Genomic DNA, 17,591 nt, shown 5'->3' with positions numbered 1-17,591 from the left:
ACTTTCTAGCTTCAAAAGATTGAAAAGGAAATCTCCCCCAGGGTAAGGTTTTCCCACCAAAACTATCACACACCATAAGGAAGGAACTCTTTTTCACTCAGTTCTCCCAACTGATTGGAGAGGTTTTGCTCTAGCCCTCATTTAAATTTCTCCTGTTATCTACATTCCTGAATTATTCTGTGGATTTTCACACTGGCTTGTCTTATTCAACGTATGCCTAGTGTGGCACTAAAATGACAGAGATGGATGACTACCTGTTACGTCTTCTCTTCCTTGGTGAGCTGCATCATATTGGGGTTTTCTGCCATTGCCAACAGTTTACCCCAAAGGAGAGGAGAGTTAGGTGCCTTATGTCATAAGGCCACTCATTGGAAGAAACCTCTTCTAGCTTTGGCATCCTCACAGTGTCACACAGTTTTTCTCAGCATAAACTGTTACGAGATGAAGAAACATTAGGAAACTGTACCTGCTCCACAACCAGGTAGACTGCCTGCCCTGACAACATTAGGCTTGTCAGAGATATTGCATATATCCTCCTCATTAACAACCACAGTGTTCTTAACCCGCACCTCAGCCACAGGAGAGGAAACAAGCACCTGGACCTAAGACCATACATCCTGAATCACAGTTCTGTAAGGACTCTCACTGGGGTGGAGGGGGGGACCATTTTCTCACTACAATTACAATTGTATCAATTTACTTTCTGGAGAAGCTGGTCATGTTTTTTCTCGAATTGCAAAAAATTATTTCTTACTCTTGGGAGCATTCTGCCATCCAAGAAGGTTAAATATTAGAATTCTTAGAGAAAGAAGGCACAGCCCAACAGGTCCCTGTACTTAACTTAACCAATGGTGTCTCCTAGGCTTCCCTCCTTCTCCTTGTAAGTCACCCCCATTCCTTGCCAATTGCCAGGAGGGCCCTGACACTCCAACTTCTATTCCAGATGCTCTCTGGTTTCAAAATAAGGAGGTGGGAATCGGCCTTTTTTAGATGTTCACCAGGTGAACAATATTCTTACTGTTAACATTTTTCATATGGTTTCTCTTGCAATGGTGTTTAGTTGTTATGATTAAATTTATGGTTTGATTTTTTGCATCTGAAGGATGCTAGAAAGTTCTTCTCCACAACTTGTCCATACTTATGTAGTCCCAGTGTAGGCCTGCACAGAAGACAATCTGTGAACAGCAGTTACAGTAAATGCAACCCTGTTTTATATTCTTTATTTTGTAGAACCAGTGCTCTTCTATATGGCTTTTTATGGATATATTTTATCACCCGTGCTTTATTTGACTTGTTTAAATATATGCTATATGTTTCTTTTGTCTTTCTTTTCCAACTGATCTTTTTTTCTATTTTAACTTCAAAACTACAGGCAGAACTGAAAAGTGGAATCCTAAGGTTTCTTTTAAAAAACAACGTTGTTTCTACACATGTGAATCTCTGGCTTGGACTGTCTTATTGCGATGGAAAATGGAAAAAAGTTATCCTGAAAAAAAGAGGATTGGTAGTTTCAGCAAGGGTGAATGAACTGACAGAGCAGGTGGTGGTACCTGGTTTAGAAGAGTTGATTGTAAATTCACCGGTCTACATTGGAGGAATCCCAGATGAGATCCAAGATACCTTTAAGGAACTAGAATTACAGCAAGGTGTGTTATAGCCAAAACAAACAAACAAAAATCTTTATGTGCATTTATATTGACAGGAAATATACTTTAATAGCCTATTTGTTCCCTCCCCCCCAAAAAATAAAAATGACCTCTGACCTTATGACTTCGCCCTCTTTAAGCAGAAAAAATTTGAAAGAGGACCACTAAAGGTCTAGGCCTGGGGTAGTCAAACTGGGGCCCTCCAGATGTCCATGGGCTACAATTCCCAGGAGCCCCTGTCAGCATTCGCAATTAGAGTCATATTAGGACAATAGGATCTAGAGGATTTAATCCACATAATGCAAAATTGAACCCTGCTTGGGTCTTCCTTTCCCTGTGGCAGCAGTTTCAAAAATACCAGTGTTGGACACGTGACTAAAAGAACCAGGAAAGTCACCCACTCTTCTTGGTACCATGTATGTCCAGAGAATGAGGGACAGGTGTGTGGATGACAGCTACTTCCAGGTGCCATTGCTACTTACTCATTCAGGTGAACAAGCAAGCAGAGGTCATTCCTGGGCCCCTGATAGCTACGTGTTTTGTTACTCCTTGAAGCTGGCCCTGTATAATGTACATACACACACAGCTGACTTTTAAAGAATTTCCTCTTGCTCCTGAAAGAAGACAAGAAATAATAGTGGCGGCATTATCCACAATCTGCAGTGTTCTACAAATCAATCTGCAGCTTTCCCCCGTTTATTGAGGTGGGACAGTGCTGCTCCCTGGGCAACAATTATGTGCAGCCTGATCAAGGCTCACAGCCAGGATTTCAGCAACATTCCGTGTTCACCCTAGCCGGATGCTGCTTGCCAAGGCTCTAGAGGTGCTATCTTTCAGAGATTTCTAGTCAACTTCCAGGTGGTTGGGAATATACCAGGATGTGCATTTTTTGCATTATTGACAATCCCATCCCTGTATTGCCATCAGTTAAATATGTCCATTATCCTATGTAGCAATGAACATGTTTACCCAGTGAATTCTTGGTCATTGCCGTGTGTTTCCATAAAAGATAATATGTGGTTGTGTGGTGTTGTGTGTGTCTGTATATGTGTGTGTGTCAAGTGCTGTCAAGTAGCTTCTGATTTATGGTGACTCTTTGAATTAATGAACCTCAAAATGTCCTACCTTTAACATCCATGTTCAGGCCTTGTGAACTGTGGGCTACGGCTTCCTTTACTGAATCCATTCCTCTCATATGAAGTACGGGTGGGCTGATGTTATCTGATGTTTGTATGCAGATTGTAAATAAACAGGATGTTGGGAATGTCTAATGACTACTGCACATACCTGGTCTCAGCCTAAATATTATATACAAAATGAGGTAATAAAATCTGTGCTGTTTTTGCTATGGAATATGTGTTCTAGGATTTTTTTTTGGTGGTCAGTAGTATTTAACCCTCTCTTTGTGGGTTGTTGTTCCTTTCCCAAGTTAGCCTCCATGAAATTACTTGTGAAATTCGAAAGGGAAAAAAGATATGGGGGGAAGGGAGGAGATGCTGCAGAAAAATAATGAATGGAGAAAGTATCAAGCATCCTTCTCCATTAAAAACTTCCCCCTCACAAACTGGCTGTTCCATAACAAAAGCATCTGTTTGGAAGTTTGTTGCACTTATTTGTGTGTAAAATGTGTATGTTATGATGAAAACACAGAACTCCCTTCTCTTCAAGTTTAACTCATTAAAAAAAAACAAAGCATGGGTAATTAGTGCTGCTCTGCTGATGTTTATATTATGGTTGGAATAGTACATTTAGAGCACATGATAATAACAATTTAATCATGAATTGTTAAAAAATATATTCCAATTTACCTCTGTACCTTTGATCAAGCTACAATATGAATGTATGAGAAAGCCATGAAATATTAGGGAGCATATCTCCAAATTGATATTTTGCACCTGTTTTATGTCGATCTGTTAGAACATCTGGTGGCAAGAGGGGGGAATTAAAGTTTATCCATGTAGGCTGGCTGTTGAATAATCCATGTACCTTTCAGAATGATAGAAATTCAACAGTGATTGTTCCATCTCAGTTTAAGTATCATTTTAAAAATCATTTCTCAAACATAATTTGAAGTTTAACATTTACATTCAGCTTTCTTTATCACTGAAACGTAGCACTGTGAGAAGCAAAACATGATTCTTAATTAACAACCGAAGCCCTTTATGTGATACTAATCCCTTACTATTTGCTAGGTTTTGGTGGCTGCATGAAGGATGTTAAATTTACACGAGGTGCTGTCGTTAACTTGGCATCTGTGTCCAGCAGTACTGTCAGAGTCAATCTGGATGGATGCCTATCAACTGACAATGCTGTTAACTGCCGGGGAAATGACTCCATCCTCGTGTACCAAGGAAAAGAGCAGAGTGTTTATGATAGTGGTCTCCAACCATTTACAGGTACCACCTTGGCTCCTTATATAAACACTTGTATTGTTTTAGTTCACCTTGTAATAATGTATTCTCACATTTAGTCTCTCCCTGTCTCTCTTGCCGTTAAGAATATCTTTATCGGGTAACTGCTTCTAACAAAGGTGGATCTGTATCTAGTGCCTGGAATCGTGGCCGCACAAGGGAGTCAGGTAACTGATGTTTCCATCCTTTGTTTTCATCTCAAATTTTTAAGTTGCTAGTATCAAAACTAACAAAAAAACACCAAGTATCACTCTTGTGGAAGTAAAATCCCCCTGAAATCAGAGATATTTACAGCTCAATCTTAAACTTTGTTCATTTGGCAAAAATAAGGTCATAGTTCTTAAGGGAATAAATTTCTATGGAAAGTGGTGGGATAAAAATCAAGCAAAAATAATGTAAACAAATAAATAATGAGAGATTAACCCAATAAGTATTCCTTAACTTCATGGGGGATATCCATATAATACTGAGTCAGAGATTACATCCACTCTGCAGGCACTCTATTGACTTCCCGTCAGCTGCCAAACTCAATTAAATGTATTGCCTATCGGAGATAAAGCCCTTTATGGACTTGAACCCTCATGTCCATAAAACTACTTTTCTACCACTGCAACAACTTCACTCTTCTGAACAGGACTGTCTTGAAGGTGTCATTCTATACACAGGCAAGATCAACAACAGCTTGTATACATGCCTTCTTAATAGTTACCCCCGCCCCCGCCCCCAATGGAACAGCTTGCCTGAGGAGGTGAGACATAGGGTTGGGCTTGAACCAGCTCATGATCTTCAATTCAATTTTGGTCAGTCCGTGGTTTCTGAAGTGATATTTGCAAACTAAAGACTTGCCACAAACTTTTGTGAATTTTGGTGTAGTTCATGGCTGTTCATTTTTGTTCATTTTCATAATCTTTATGAAAAACAGTTGGCAGAGATCTCCCTGCCACTCAGTGATTTGGAAACCCCTGCAGAGTTTTAAAAAACATGGGTAGCAGAAAGCAGTGGTTTCACAGAGAGCAGAAAGCAGGATTTAAATGACTCAGAGCCATTTAAATAAAATAACTGAGCAGCAAAAAGCGAAATTTACAGGGATCAAAAATAAGAGGTTTAAAGTTTAAATAGCTCATGAACAGGTACAAATCAGGTCAGTTTGCAAACCAGTCTCCCAGTTCATATGGGTATGTAGTTTGGTTGCAATGGGGCTTCATCACAACAGATTGGTACAGGAAAATGTTCTATGGCTGTAATAGCATGTTCTGAATTGTTTAATGCCATATTTAATACATTGTTCAGACAACAGCTGTGTTTCAAATGTCTGTCACTCCTAGTTCTACTGCATTGCTTAATAGATGTATTATTTTTCTGATGCCATACTTTTTAAAAAATAGTACACAAGTAGCCATTTTGGAATGTATATTAAAAAGTTTTCATATGAGATGATAGACAGATGAAAGGCAAAAACATATATGCTAGCTAGCACAGCTATCTATATTGACATGGGTCAATTTTAGTTTAATTTAGTATTACTTTTAGGCTTTAGATGAACTGTGAGTCACAGAAATATTGCTTATTTGATAAAATATTCATCTGAACAATATACCTTGGTCTTGGACTCCATGAAGAAAATACTGTATCGTTAAATTTTTTAAATGACTTTTTATGGTACATTTTAGTCAAAATCTTGTGATTTCTCCTGTTGAGAGTTCGAATATAAAATGTCAGATCAGCTCTGGAATATAACTTTTCCAATTAGCCCTCTTGTAAACTGGTACAGTAATGCTTTTGACACTTTTACCAAAAGCAGAATTTTTATTTGCAAATGCATGTCTTAATGCCACCATTCGGTCGATCCTCCCAAAGTGAGCAAATACAGCCATATTTTTATCCTAATTGTCTGACCAGAGTAAGTTAGACCATAAATTTATATTTACAATCTGACCGCAGCACTGAGAAGCTACATGTTCCCAAGGGCTGGAAAATAATTGCACTATTTAATTATTTTTGAGTCGGTTTTGTTGTGTCCCCTATGAGAAGACCATCTGCTGTACAGTATCTTATCTTGTCCTGTGATACATTTCAAAACTAATAAAATCAATATATTAATGTAGTATTGTCAGCAGCCTGAAGCAGCACATTGTTGCCTCCTTGAAGAACCACAGCCACTCACTGAAATACTTTAAAACATAACCTTCTCATGTCTGTTATACAAAGTTCCTGCCCCTCCCCTGCCCTCCCAAGATGATTTTGTTTAATTAGTCTAAGCAATAAGGGCATAAAAAGAGGGATTCTTGATGCTGAGAAGCTACAGCAGGCCTAATCACCAGGACTCTAGAGTACACATGCATTTCTAACAAAACCACCATCCATCATTCTGCCATAGAGTTCCTTGGGCCTCTTCTCAGCATCCTTTGTGTAGTCATGCGTGATGAGGCTGCTTCTGACCAGATCTTTTAACTTGACACAGCAATGTCTAATAAATAGTTAAAGGTTTTTAGCAATAAGATGTTTTTACTCAGGTTTCTGTGATTCCACAACCTAGACTTTGCAAGTTGTGTGTGTGTGTGTGTGTGTTTTAAGAACACATTGTTTATATTGTTTGGGAGATGCTGATTCACTAAAATCCTATTCATGATCCATAGAAAAAGTCATGAGATGAATGCTGGCAAACACTGTAAGCTTCACTTCTGAATTCTAGCTTCGTTTAGTGCAATTCTGCTGGCATTGATGAAAAAAAAAATTCCAAGTGACATTAATAGAACTAGATTCCACTAAATAGTTTTATGCTTCTGCAATTTACTTTTTAAACTTTAGTTTGATACAGGAGGATTTCAAAAGATGAAATTGCATATGTTTAGAATTGGATTGCTTTTCAGCAATAATTTGTGGCATCTTAGGTATGAAGTGTCAAATCCCTCTGTATAATAACAATCTAATTATTTAGCCTTCCTTAGTAACATCATTATATTGTTGGAACCCGTGCAGTCCACCTCCTTTCTTTCCTAGTGATGTTTCATTTCATTGATACATTGAATGTTTTTTGAAAACCTGAACTAGACAAAGAAGAATGTTATGTAGATGGAGTTCTGATGGTTTTGAAATATAGCTAAAACTGAATGGCTCAAGATGTGCAGTCATATTAAATCAATGCTGGAAAGTTACAACTCTAATAAATTGTATTTATGCTAATGGTGAATCTGATTTACTGCAACTATTAAAAGTGAAGAATGGGGCAGTAGTCTTCTTAGGAGTGCCATTTTCTCTATTTCTCTTTTATCCTTTCGCAGTCCCACAAAGCGTGCCAACACCCTCAAGAGTTCACAGCATAAATGGTTACAGCATTGAGGTTACCTGGGATGATCCAGTTGGGGTCGTAGGTGTAATTGAGAAGTATATTCTGAAAGCCTCCAATGAAGATGGTTCCAGCACAGCTCCTGTCATTACAGAGATTTCTAATACAAGTGCATTCACAGGTACATGCCAATACATATTTATTTAAAGCAGTATGTGTATATCTGTGTTGAGAGGCTGAGCGATTGTGCTCAGATACTATATAGTCATTGCTGTCATAGTGGAATAGCTCAACATATCATATCCTTTCCATTTTTTTGAATGCTTAAATCGAGCATACAGCTACCACAGAATTGGGTTCATATCGCCTATTTAAAAGGTTATTACTTGAAGGAAAGCAGGGAAGGGTTCCTGTTGACAGCAGAGGATTTACTTGCAGTCATGGGTTTAAACTTTGTATAGAATGGTCCTGGCTAGATATCAGGATAAAAATGTTCATAGAGTAGTTCAGCAGTGGAATCGGCTGCCTATGGAGGTGGTGAGTTCCCTCCAGCATCGGCTGGACAGATGCTTATCCTGTATTGAGCAGGGGGTTGGACTAAATGCCTTATATGGCCCAACTCTATGATTCTGTGAGTCTAAAGGGCTTTTACCTCTTCAGGTGGTGAATGATTTGTTGCCTTTGAATATTTTCTTGCAGGAACAAAAGCAGCTAATTAGAAGTTACAATATTAGCACAAACATAGAAAGGTTGTAGCCCAGGCTAGTCCTCTAGTTGTCTTTCTACTTGCAAGGCGATTTTTATTTCTAGGAATATTAAAACAAAAACAAAACTCTTTTTCCCATCCTTTCCACATACCTTCTGTAGCTGTACATTTTACTTGATAGCTCATTTTGTTTTCTGTGTAGAGTGTCATGTGTCAGTTAGGTACTGGATAGCTTACAAAACAAATGCCTTTGTTATGGTCTTTTTCTTGCTAAGCAAGCAATCATCTATCAAATTGGGGTAGATTGATCAGGAAAAGTCCTAGTGGGCAAATGACCTGGGGTACCATGCATGGTGGCTGTAATCTGCTACCTCCATCCCTTGGTCTTTATGGGGAGGTGAAGGATACAAGCAGCTTGGTCATGCCCCATTTGGTGAAGAATGTCCCTAGCTCTGCCCCTCCTGGCCTTTCCCCACTTGATAATGTACCCAGTGGTGAAGGAGGTACCCAGTCATACCATGCACGGCACAGGGCTGGCTGGCTGGGGTTTTTCTCCTTACCTCTTTTGGGAACTGGGGACTGGGCCCTTTTACATGGCTGTAATGCCAAAGCTTTTACATGCATTCATACCTCGAGGATTTTCCTTCTAGCTTTCTCCTCGTCCTACATTTTGACAAGAAGAGCTGAGATCAAAGTGGATCTCTCTCATTCAAGGGAATCAGCTAGTCAGAGATCATGCCTTGCCATGCCTTTACTAACCCATTCCCCTTTCATTGCCTGGGTTGTAAGAAAGTCATGGGCCATAGAGCCAGCTGCTTTGCTGAAACAGAATGTTTTTAATTTTTTGAATTTTATTGTTTATTGTTATTATATATAAAGTACAGAAGAGTAAAAAAGAAAAAAGAAGACGACCAGCTGATAGGTAGTTATTATATCCTAGTCTATACATCATCTATACAAATAAACCTTACGTAATATAGTCTGATATTATCTCAAGAAATATGTAGTCAGTTCCCATTGCATATTAGTCCTAGCCTAGCAGTTACTACTGTCTTTCTTAAGAAAGTCCAGGTAGTCGCTCCACTGTTCGTCATAATCTTCCGGTGGTTTCTTCTTCACCATGTTAGTGAGTCTTGCCATTTTGTCTAGCCATGTAGGAATAGTTGGGGTCTCGGTCGCCTTCCAGTGCTTCACCCACACCAACCGCGCCGCCGTAGTTGCATGGAAGAAGAGGATTCTAGAAGAACTTGGTAAAGCACTTGGATGAAAACTTAGCAACATAGATTCAGGCTTCAATGGGTATCGCATTTTAAATATTTCCTGTAACACCATATGTATTTTAGCCCAATACTTTTTTTGCTTTCTCACAATTCCACCACATATGATGAACCTATTGCTTTATTACATTTCCAACATTTATTATCAAACCTATCTGAAATTTTTGCAATAACCTTTGGAGTAATATACCATCTATAAAACTTCTTATACCAGTTTTCCCTTAAAATCTGGCTGTTGATTTGTTTAGGAATTTTAATCCATACTCATTCCCATTCCTCCATAGCAATTATGGAGCCCAAATTTTGCATCCATTTAATCATACAGTTCTTTACTTGTTCCGTCTCAGTTTCATATTTCAAAAGTAGTTTATAGATCTGGCCCTGTAAGTGTGGTTTTTTTGAGCAATAACATGTTTTCGAAATCACTAAGAGGTGAGTTTTTGTCCACTCGAATCTCAAAGTCAGATTTTAGTCTAGCTTTCAGAAACAGAACGTTTTTGACTGTGTTCTGAGGTTGATAGGTTACTTTTTCTAAGTTGAAAGTTACATATTTACAGCAAGAGCTTTTGACTGGCACTTAAGCAGGCTCATCTTAATTCTTTGACCTAAACCAAATGTGATTTGTGAACAGACCTCCAATGTTCTTTTAGGGATCTCCCATTCAGAGGAGAGAGGTATGAGAGACAAGTTTTAGCCTTTTTTCCTTTACACTAAACATAATTGACTGCTTGAACTTCTGTTTGCCTCTGAGGAAACATACAGGGAATCTGGTGTGTTTATGTACAAGTGTGAAATCAAGACCAATAGCTCAGGGAAGAATGTTTACCTCTGATCCCTTTCTTAATCATATACTCAACAAACCACACCTTCAAAAATAGCTTTCAGTTTGGCCCTTTCATCTTTCTGTGCATAAGCTAACAGACTTCTATATCTATTGGAAAGGGACTGAATACATACAGACAAACTTTTTTGGAAATCTAATACTTAACAATAAATGCAAAAATACTGTACTTTATTACAAGTATTATATGGAATTCAACATCTTTAAACTGTCCTGTGGCGCCCCGCGGGGCGCCACGGACTAAATAATTCAGTAAGGGCAAGTGGAGAGGAGTTAGGGTGGTCCCTGTCTGGTATAAAAACTCTGAGGAGTGAATCAGGAGCCGCAAAGTGGCTCCTGATTCACTCCTCAGAGTGCCACTCCAGGGCCAAGTGGCCAATTGGCCCATCTACCGGACGCTGCACCGAGAACTCTCCACTCCTCCCGAGCCGCCATCCTGGAAGGATCGCTGCCAGGGAGGAGCCTCACCCCACGCCACAGGAATTGGGGAACTTTTCTTCACCTCCGCCCAGCGCCTGCCCTTCCCCGATGGCCCACTTCCCCCCTTTGCCTCTCCCTTACCTTCGCCGCCGCCACGGACAACAGCCAAGACGCTCCCCGACCTCCGCGAGTCACCACTGCCACTGCGCCCAGCCTGGACCCTGCAAGATGGCCCCCGAGACGCCGACAACGAGCCTCTCCGCGGGAACTTGCATGCCGCCGGGAGCAGCCAGCATGCTCCCCGCCGTCCCACCTTCAACGGTGCCCCCGGGACGAGGACCACTTTGCAGACGCTGCCGTGCCCAGCCAACACTCTAGAAGATCATCGCCGACAGGAAGAGGCCACCGCTGAGCCGCTCTGCGGGATGCCGCGGCCCCAGACATCGCCGCACGCCCTCTGCTTCGCTGCGCGCAATCCACCATGCCACCCCCTGCTCCCCGCTCAGTCCTTGCCGCCTGTCCTCCACAACATGGCCGCGGATGCCCTCCTCACCTCCTTCATGCCGCCAATGCCTCGCCCAGATAGGTTCCCCCGCAGTAGACTCCCCAGCACCCGCTCCGCCACCAGCACGTACCATGCCCTTCTTCCCCTTGCCTCCCTGCCCACACAGAACTCTTTCGACATCACCGCCCCATCCCTCGCCCCCTTCTAGCGCCCATTTTATTTGTTTTTAAAATGGGCTTTAAATCTAGTTATGCAATAAAACAGCAGACATGAAGGCTGTAGGCTCTCCAGGTCCTACGGTGAGAGTATTGTGGTCAAGTAGAAGAATTTCAAGGACTTTTCAGTTCAGCCAAGCAGTTGCACCTGCTTTGATGCTGTTTGCTAAATTCTCATGAAGAATCTTTTTGTCTGCACAAATATTTGGGAATGACAGTTCTTCTTACAGATATCAAGAAGATAATCCTGGACAAACAGCAGCATTTTCTATTTGTTTTTTATGCTGTCATCAACCCGTATCTTAATTTTAGAAGTACTAGTCATTGTTTAAAGGCCAAGAAACAAATGTTTGATACCATAGTCCAGGGGTTCCCAATCAGGGGTCTGTGGGAGTTCTGAGTGGGGCCCACAGAAGCTGTGAAGTGGCATGGTGGGGGGGGGTGATCTGGGCTGTCTTCTCAGCCCCTACTCTTCTTTCCAACCTACATAAGGCAGAGCTGTCATACTAGTAATAAAGGCAGGGAGAGGGAGCAAAATGAAAGCTAAAGGTGTGAGTTGTGATATGTGTGGCAGGGGGTATGGCCAGCTGACATCACTTCTTGGGCTCCTCAAAGTCTTAAAATTTATTTCAGGGGCTCCTCCATGGTTACAGCATGATCAGAAAGTTGAAACACGCTGCCCTAGCCCCAAAGAGCTATGTTTGAGTATGTTTAGAGGGATTTTTAAAAAACCCTTTTCTAAAATGACTGAGTCACATGACATTCTAGAAACTGTTTTACATGTCAGTTTCAGAACAAGTTTAACCTGATGCACAGAGTGATGGAGATAAGTCTGTTAAAAAGAGTAGAAAGCCTCTTATAGAATTCCTTGGATTTTCAGTAACTTGTTCCAAAACTGTCGGTTCAACTAATGTGTCAACATCTGAATAGACAAAAATTTATCAAATTATGCATGACCCTGGAGAGAATTAACCTTAATGATTTTAAAAGATAAAAATGTTAAAGGTAACTTCTAGTAATATGAAAAATCTTTGGTTATATCTAGAATCTGTGTATTTAAGTAAATAAAAATAGGTGTGAAAACACTGCTTTTAACTCAAGCTTCTGAATGGTATAATTATTTCTCCTTTAATGATTTGTTCAATGCCTCTGTGCCTCTATCGAGATGCGAAATGAAGACTTGGCACTGTTTTCTGTTGCTTCTTTATGATTTGTTGGTTATCCTACAGTATCATTTAAACTTTGATAATCCAGTATTTGCTTCTGCATGTACATTGTTCCTGATCACCTTAGTATTCTACTCTAATTGCTTTAGGTATATTGCTGGTGACTTTGAACACTGGGGAAAGTGGGTTGAAAATATTTAAATAAAAACAAATCATGTGGAAAGTTTACATGTCCCAAGAGAATATTAAGCTGGGCTGCTTTCACACCAGTGATTTTCCACGGTAGTCTGGTTGCTGATGTGATTCTGGGTGAAATTGCCCTTGCAATGGAGATTCCAGCCCAGGTTAATCTGTTCTCACTTCATTTTTAGTGGTGGTTTTGCTCTCACACCTGAAGTAGATTGAATCACCTCCACACAGTGTTCTCACTAGGCCCTCCAGATCCTTCACCTACCCAGTAGCTATTTTTTTTTTAAATTGAGGAGCATGGGTAAGACAGCATTGCATAAAAATAATGCAACACCTGTAAAAAACCTTGTAAAAAATCTCCCGTGTATTTGCAGACAGCTGTTCTCCCTCCTTAAAATTTGGAATGAATGATGCTAGAAAAGAATAACACAATACTTCCTACTTGCAAATCCCCCAACAATCCCCTACCTTCTTTCCAGAGGGCAAATTCTCTCCTTTTGCCCTAACTGATAACAGGACCTGGACAGTCTGCAGTCATCAACAAGTGAAAAGAGTAGTTCACAAGAAATCAACAAGCCCTTCACTGAAGAATTGCAACTGCAGTTTCCCCTACAGATGCAAAGTACAGCTCCTGTGGATTTTTCTGCCCAGGAAATACCATTTTAAAACATGTCTAAAGTAAGGCAGTTTTCTGGGGGGAGGAGAAAGAACAGACTGTTAATTGTCTGTGCATAGAAAATGACATCATGTGGAAACATGAAGGAGAAAGTGCACAGCTGGGTGACAGAAATGTGGAAAAGCTTTCGTGTAGATGCAGGCCTGGAAACCTAGTTTTCACAGGAGAAAGAATTTCACATGGTTTTCAACTGGTTAATGTTCAAATGTGCAAAACTAATTTGGTTGTATTTAAATGAGAGAAATCAGCCCCAGAGAAAGCAAACATGCAGTTGATTCATAGAATCATAGAGTTGGAAGGGGCCATACAGACCATCTAGTCCAACCCCCTGCTCAACGCAGGATCAGTCCAAAGCATCCTAAAGCATCCAAGAAAAGTGTGTATCCAACCTTTGCTTGAAGACTGCCAGTGAAGGGGAGCTCACCACCTCCTTAGGCAGCCTATTCCACTGCTGAACTACTCTGACTGTGAATTTTTTTTTCCTGATATCTAGCCTAGATCATTGTACTCGTAGTTAGTTAAACCCATTACTGCGTGTCCTTTCCTCTGCAGCCAATGGGAACAGCACCCTGCCCTCCTCCAACTGACAACCTTTCAAATACTTAAAGAGGGCTATCATGTCCCCTTCTCAACCTCCTTTTCTCCAGGCTGAACATTCCCAAGTCCCTCAACCTATCTTCATAGGGCTTGTTCCCTTGGCCCCAGATCACCCTCATCGCTCTCCTCTGTACCCTTTCATTTTTATCTACGTCCTTCTTGAAGTGAGGCCTCCAGAACTGCACACAGTACTCCAGGTGTGGTCTGACCAGTGCCATATAAAAAACGTAAAGGTATCCCCTGTGCAAGCACTGAGTCATGTCTGACCCTTGGGGTGACACCCTCTAGCATTTTCATGGCAGACTCAATAAGGGGTGGTTTGCCAGTGCCTTCCCCAGTCATGTTTACCCCCCCCCCCCCCCAGCAAGCTGGGTACTCCTTTTACCGACCTCGGAAGGATGGAAGGCTGAGGCAACCTTGAGCCGGCTGCTGGGATTGAACTCCCAGGCATGGCCCGGTGGTTGGGGACCACCGCTCTAATCCATTCCCTATTCACCTAACCACCTAACTATCATATCATTCTTGAGAATTGGCTGTTTGTATTCTGCATTAATGTGACTGCAAAAGCTTTATAAAGTGGTAAATATGCCCTTGATGAAACTAGCCAATAGCAAATGTTTCTTGCTTAGCTTTCTGGTATACCTATGAACCACCTTTAAAGTGTGCCGGATAGTAGGAGAATTCTTGCCATTTTATCCAAAGAAAATAAGCTAGTAAAAATCTTGCAGTGTTGTTGGGATTCCTCCTTCTGCCTGCCTTAGCAAGTTGATTGCAAAGCAATTTACACAGCTGGGTAGGTCGGCAGGTGTCTGAAAATTTGTTAGATAGGTGATCGCCTACTAACGCATGAGCTAATGGAGGCGACATGGGAAACCTCACAGGGCCTGTGTGCTGCTGGTTGTTAACTCAGGTTGTGCCAATAAATCATACAGCCATAAGGGCAGGATTACCTGTGCAAGAGGGATTTATTTCCTTATTGTGAGAGACTGAATTCATTTGGAAAAAAAGATCCAAAGAACAAAAGCAAATAATGTGAATCTGTATTTCAACTGATTTTTGTCCCTGAGTATAGTTTGAAAAGGGTAGTGGATAAACACCTAAAATAGTTTAAAAAATTAAAGTAAATAAAAGATTGGTTTGCTGTTTTCATTTTGTCTTAATTTCAATAAGGAAACATTAAGGACTGTTGGGCATGGTGCTAGCAGAGGAGGTGAGAAATCGGAGAGCTTTAACTGTGGATTGGCACTTCTCTTCCCTGTCTCCCTGTGCTGACAGTCATTCTATAGTTTAGCAGAAAGAGAGAGAGAGAGACTTTGATAGCCCTGCCTTGCCTAGTTTCATTTGGTCTTTCCCTCTTAAACTCCAGCAGTGGACATAGAATCTTTAAACCTCCCCCCTCACTCCGGAGGAGCGGGAGGAATAAAGGAGTAAGGGCAAGTGGGGAGGAGTTAGGGCGGGCCCTGTCCAGGATAAAAACTCGGAGGGCCCAATCAGGAGCCGCAAAGCGGCTCCTGATTGGGCCCTCCGAGTGTCACTCGAGGGCCAAGCAGCCATTGGGGTGCCATGCAAAGCGCGGCTTTCCATTGGCTGGTTGGCCCAGCCTCGCATGGGCCGGCCGGGGAGTCGCCGCTCAGAGGAAGAAGCCTTCCCCAGTGGTAAGTCCTCCAGCCGGCTTCCCCTCGCCCAGGGAGCCTTCTGCCGGGCTCTGGGGCAGGTGAGCCTGCCCTTGGTCCCAGCAGAAGGCCACAAAGCCTACTCCCGCCGTCCCGAACCTTCTGCCGGGCCCTGGGGCAGCCGAGCCTGCCCCTGGGCCCGGCAGTAGGCCGCAGAGCCCACCACCCCCGTCCAGAGCCTTCTGCCGGGCCCTCGGGCAGCCGAGCCCGCCCCTGGGCCTGGCAGTAGGCCGCAGAGCCCACCGCCCCCGTCCGGAGCCTTCTGCTGGGCCCTGCCTGGGGCAGCCGAGCCTGCCCCTGGGCCTGGCAGTAGGTCGCAGAGCCCACCGCCCCCGTCCAGAGCCTTCTGCCGGGCCCTGGGGCAGCCGAGCCTGGCCCTGGGCCCAGCAGGTCCCAAGGCCACCTACCTTACTCTGTTCCTCCCTTCCTCCCAGCATTCCCTTTAATCTTCCCTTTCTCCCTTTCTCCCTCTCTTCCATCTGCCTCTTTCTGGCTACCTGTTTCTCTCCCTCTTCTTCTGTCTCTATCTTCCTCCCTTTCTTTCTGTCTTTCTGTCTCTCTTTTCCTTTTCCTCCTTCCTTCGCCCCATCCCTCCACCCACCCACCATGCTAGGGCCCACTGTATTTTGGCCACAATGGGCTTAATATCTAGTAATAGAATAATAGAGTTGGAAGGGACCTCCTGGGTCATCTATTGTTGTTGTTGTTGTTGTTGTTGTTGTTGTTGTTGTTGTTATTAGATTTGTTTCCCGCCACTCCTTATAGCTCGTGGCGGGTTACAGCATCCTAAATCCCCATTAAAACCCCATTAAGACAACAATAACATTACCAACATTACCAACATGGCGGAGATCGGCAACTCAACTCCCCCCCTCCTACTACTGGCGGGTGGAGAGGAGGTCCTGATGATGTTTACTTCAGGTCCCAAATCCCAGGGGGGGCGTAGATCTAAATTATCAGCCCCAGCCTCAACCATAAACCTGGTGGAAGAGCTCCATTTTGCAGGCCCTGCAGAATGTTGAAAGATCCCGCAATGCCCGCAGCTCTCCCGGGAGCTCATTCCATCAGGTCGGGGCGAGGACTGAAAAGGCCCTGGCCCTGGTCGAGGCCAGGCATGCTTCCCTAGGGCCAGGAATGACCAGCAGATTTTCACCTGCAGAGCGCAAAGCCCTGCGGGGGGCATAGGGCGATAGGCGGTCCCTCAGGTATGTGGGTTCCAACTCGCGTAAAGCCTTGCAGGTTAAAACCAAAACCTTGAACCGGATCCGGGCCTGTATTTCTTCTTAGACTCCAGCAGTGGCCAGTCATCCTGCAGAAGAAAGAAAGGCCTGGCTGATCTGACCCTCTGACTTTCATTGTCCTTTCATCAGTGTTAGAGCAAGGTTCTTGTATATTTTTATTTTTTATTTATTCCAAGCTAGTTAATGTATTTATAATAGAAAAGCAGACTTAACACCTAAATAAATAAATGGAAGCAGGCCTCGGGCATGCATATCTCCTCCCTCTTATGTTCCTTCTACCAAGAGAAAAGAGAGCCTGCTGGGAAATCTTTGAGAAGAATGAAAGCAAGCTTCTGATGAGCCAACTAGTCCTTGGTAGGAGAGTTGGGAAAAGGGGTGAAGGGGATCCCTGCTTTGAAAAGCTCAGAGTCTGTGGAGAAAGAAGCAAGAGAATGCAAATCTACGTGCTGCCTTAAGAAAGAATGTCCTGTACAGTGCCATACTGGATCTTCTTGTATTTACTGGCCTGAATAATGCTTGTTTGCATATTCGATGTGTGTTCTGCTCTTCAAAAAGGTGAAGATGAATAGAAGAAGGGATAGAGAGGTAGTCTGGGACTGTCTAACAGAAGCCTCAGTTTTGGTGTGAGTTTTATGAAGTGGGGCTAATTACAGACTTGAAAAAAGTAGGGCATTTTAACACCCTTGAGATTTGAAGCTGAGAGGAAATTGCACTGGAACTGAAATGCAATAGTAAGTTTGTT

The 17,591-nt window shown here is 42.6% G+C and overlaps 1 protein-coding gene across 1 annotated transcript in view; it reads left to right on the top strand.

Annotated features, from left to right (window-relative positions):
• Positions 1 to 17,591, top strand: part of USH2A (usherin) — a 684,687-nt gene that overhangs the window by 264,698 nt on the left and 402,398 nt on the right. The window contains exons 28-31 of the mRNA XM_077339259.1: positions 1,373 to 1,646; positions 3,839 to 4,042; positions 4,144 to 4,224; positions 7,339 to 7,524. Coding sequence (XP_077195374.1) covers positions 1,373 to 1,646; positions 3,839 to 4,042; positions 4,144 to 4,224; positions 7,339 to 7,524 — 745 coding nt within the window. The remainder of the gene's footprint in view (positions 1 to 1,372; positions 1,647 to 3,838; positions 4,043 to 4,143; positions 4,225 to 7,338; positions 7,525 to 17,591) is intronic.

This window comes from Paroedura picta, chromosome 1 (assembly GCF_049243985.1).
Source record: "Paroedura picta isolate Pp20150507F chromosome 1, Ppicta_v3.0, whole genome shotgun sequence".
NCBI classification, from domain to species: Eukaryota; Metazoa; Chordata; class Lepidosauria; order Squamata; family Gekkonidae; genus Paroedura; species Paroedura picta.
The sequence above is the reverse complement of the archived record's forward strand: the minus strand, read 5'-3'. Positions and strand labels throughout refer to the sequence as shown.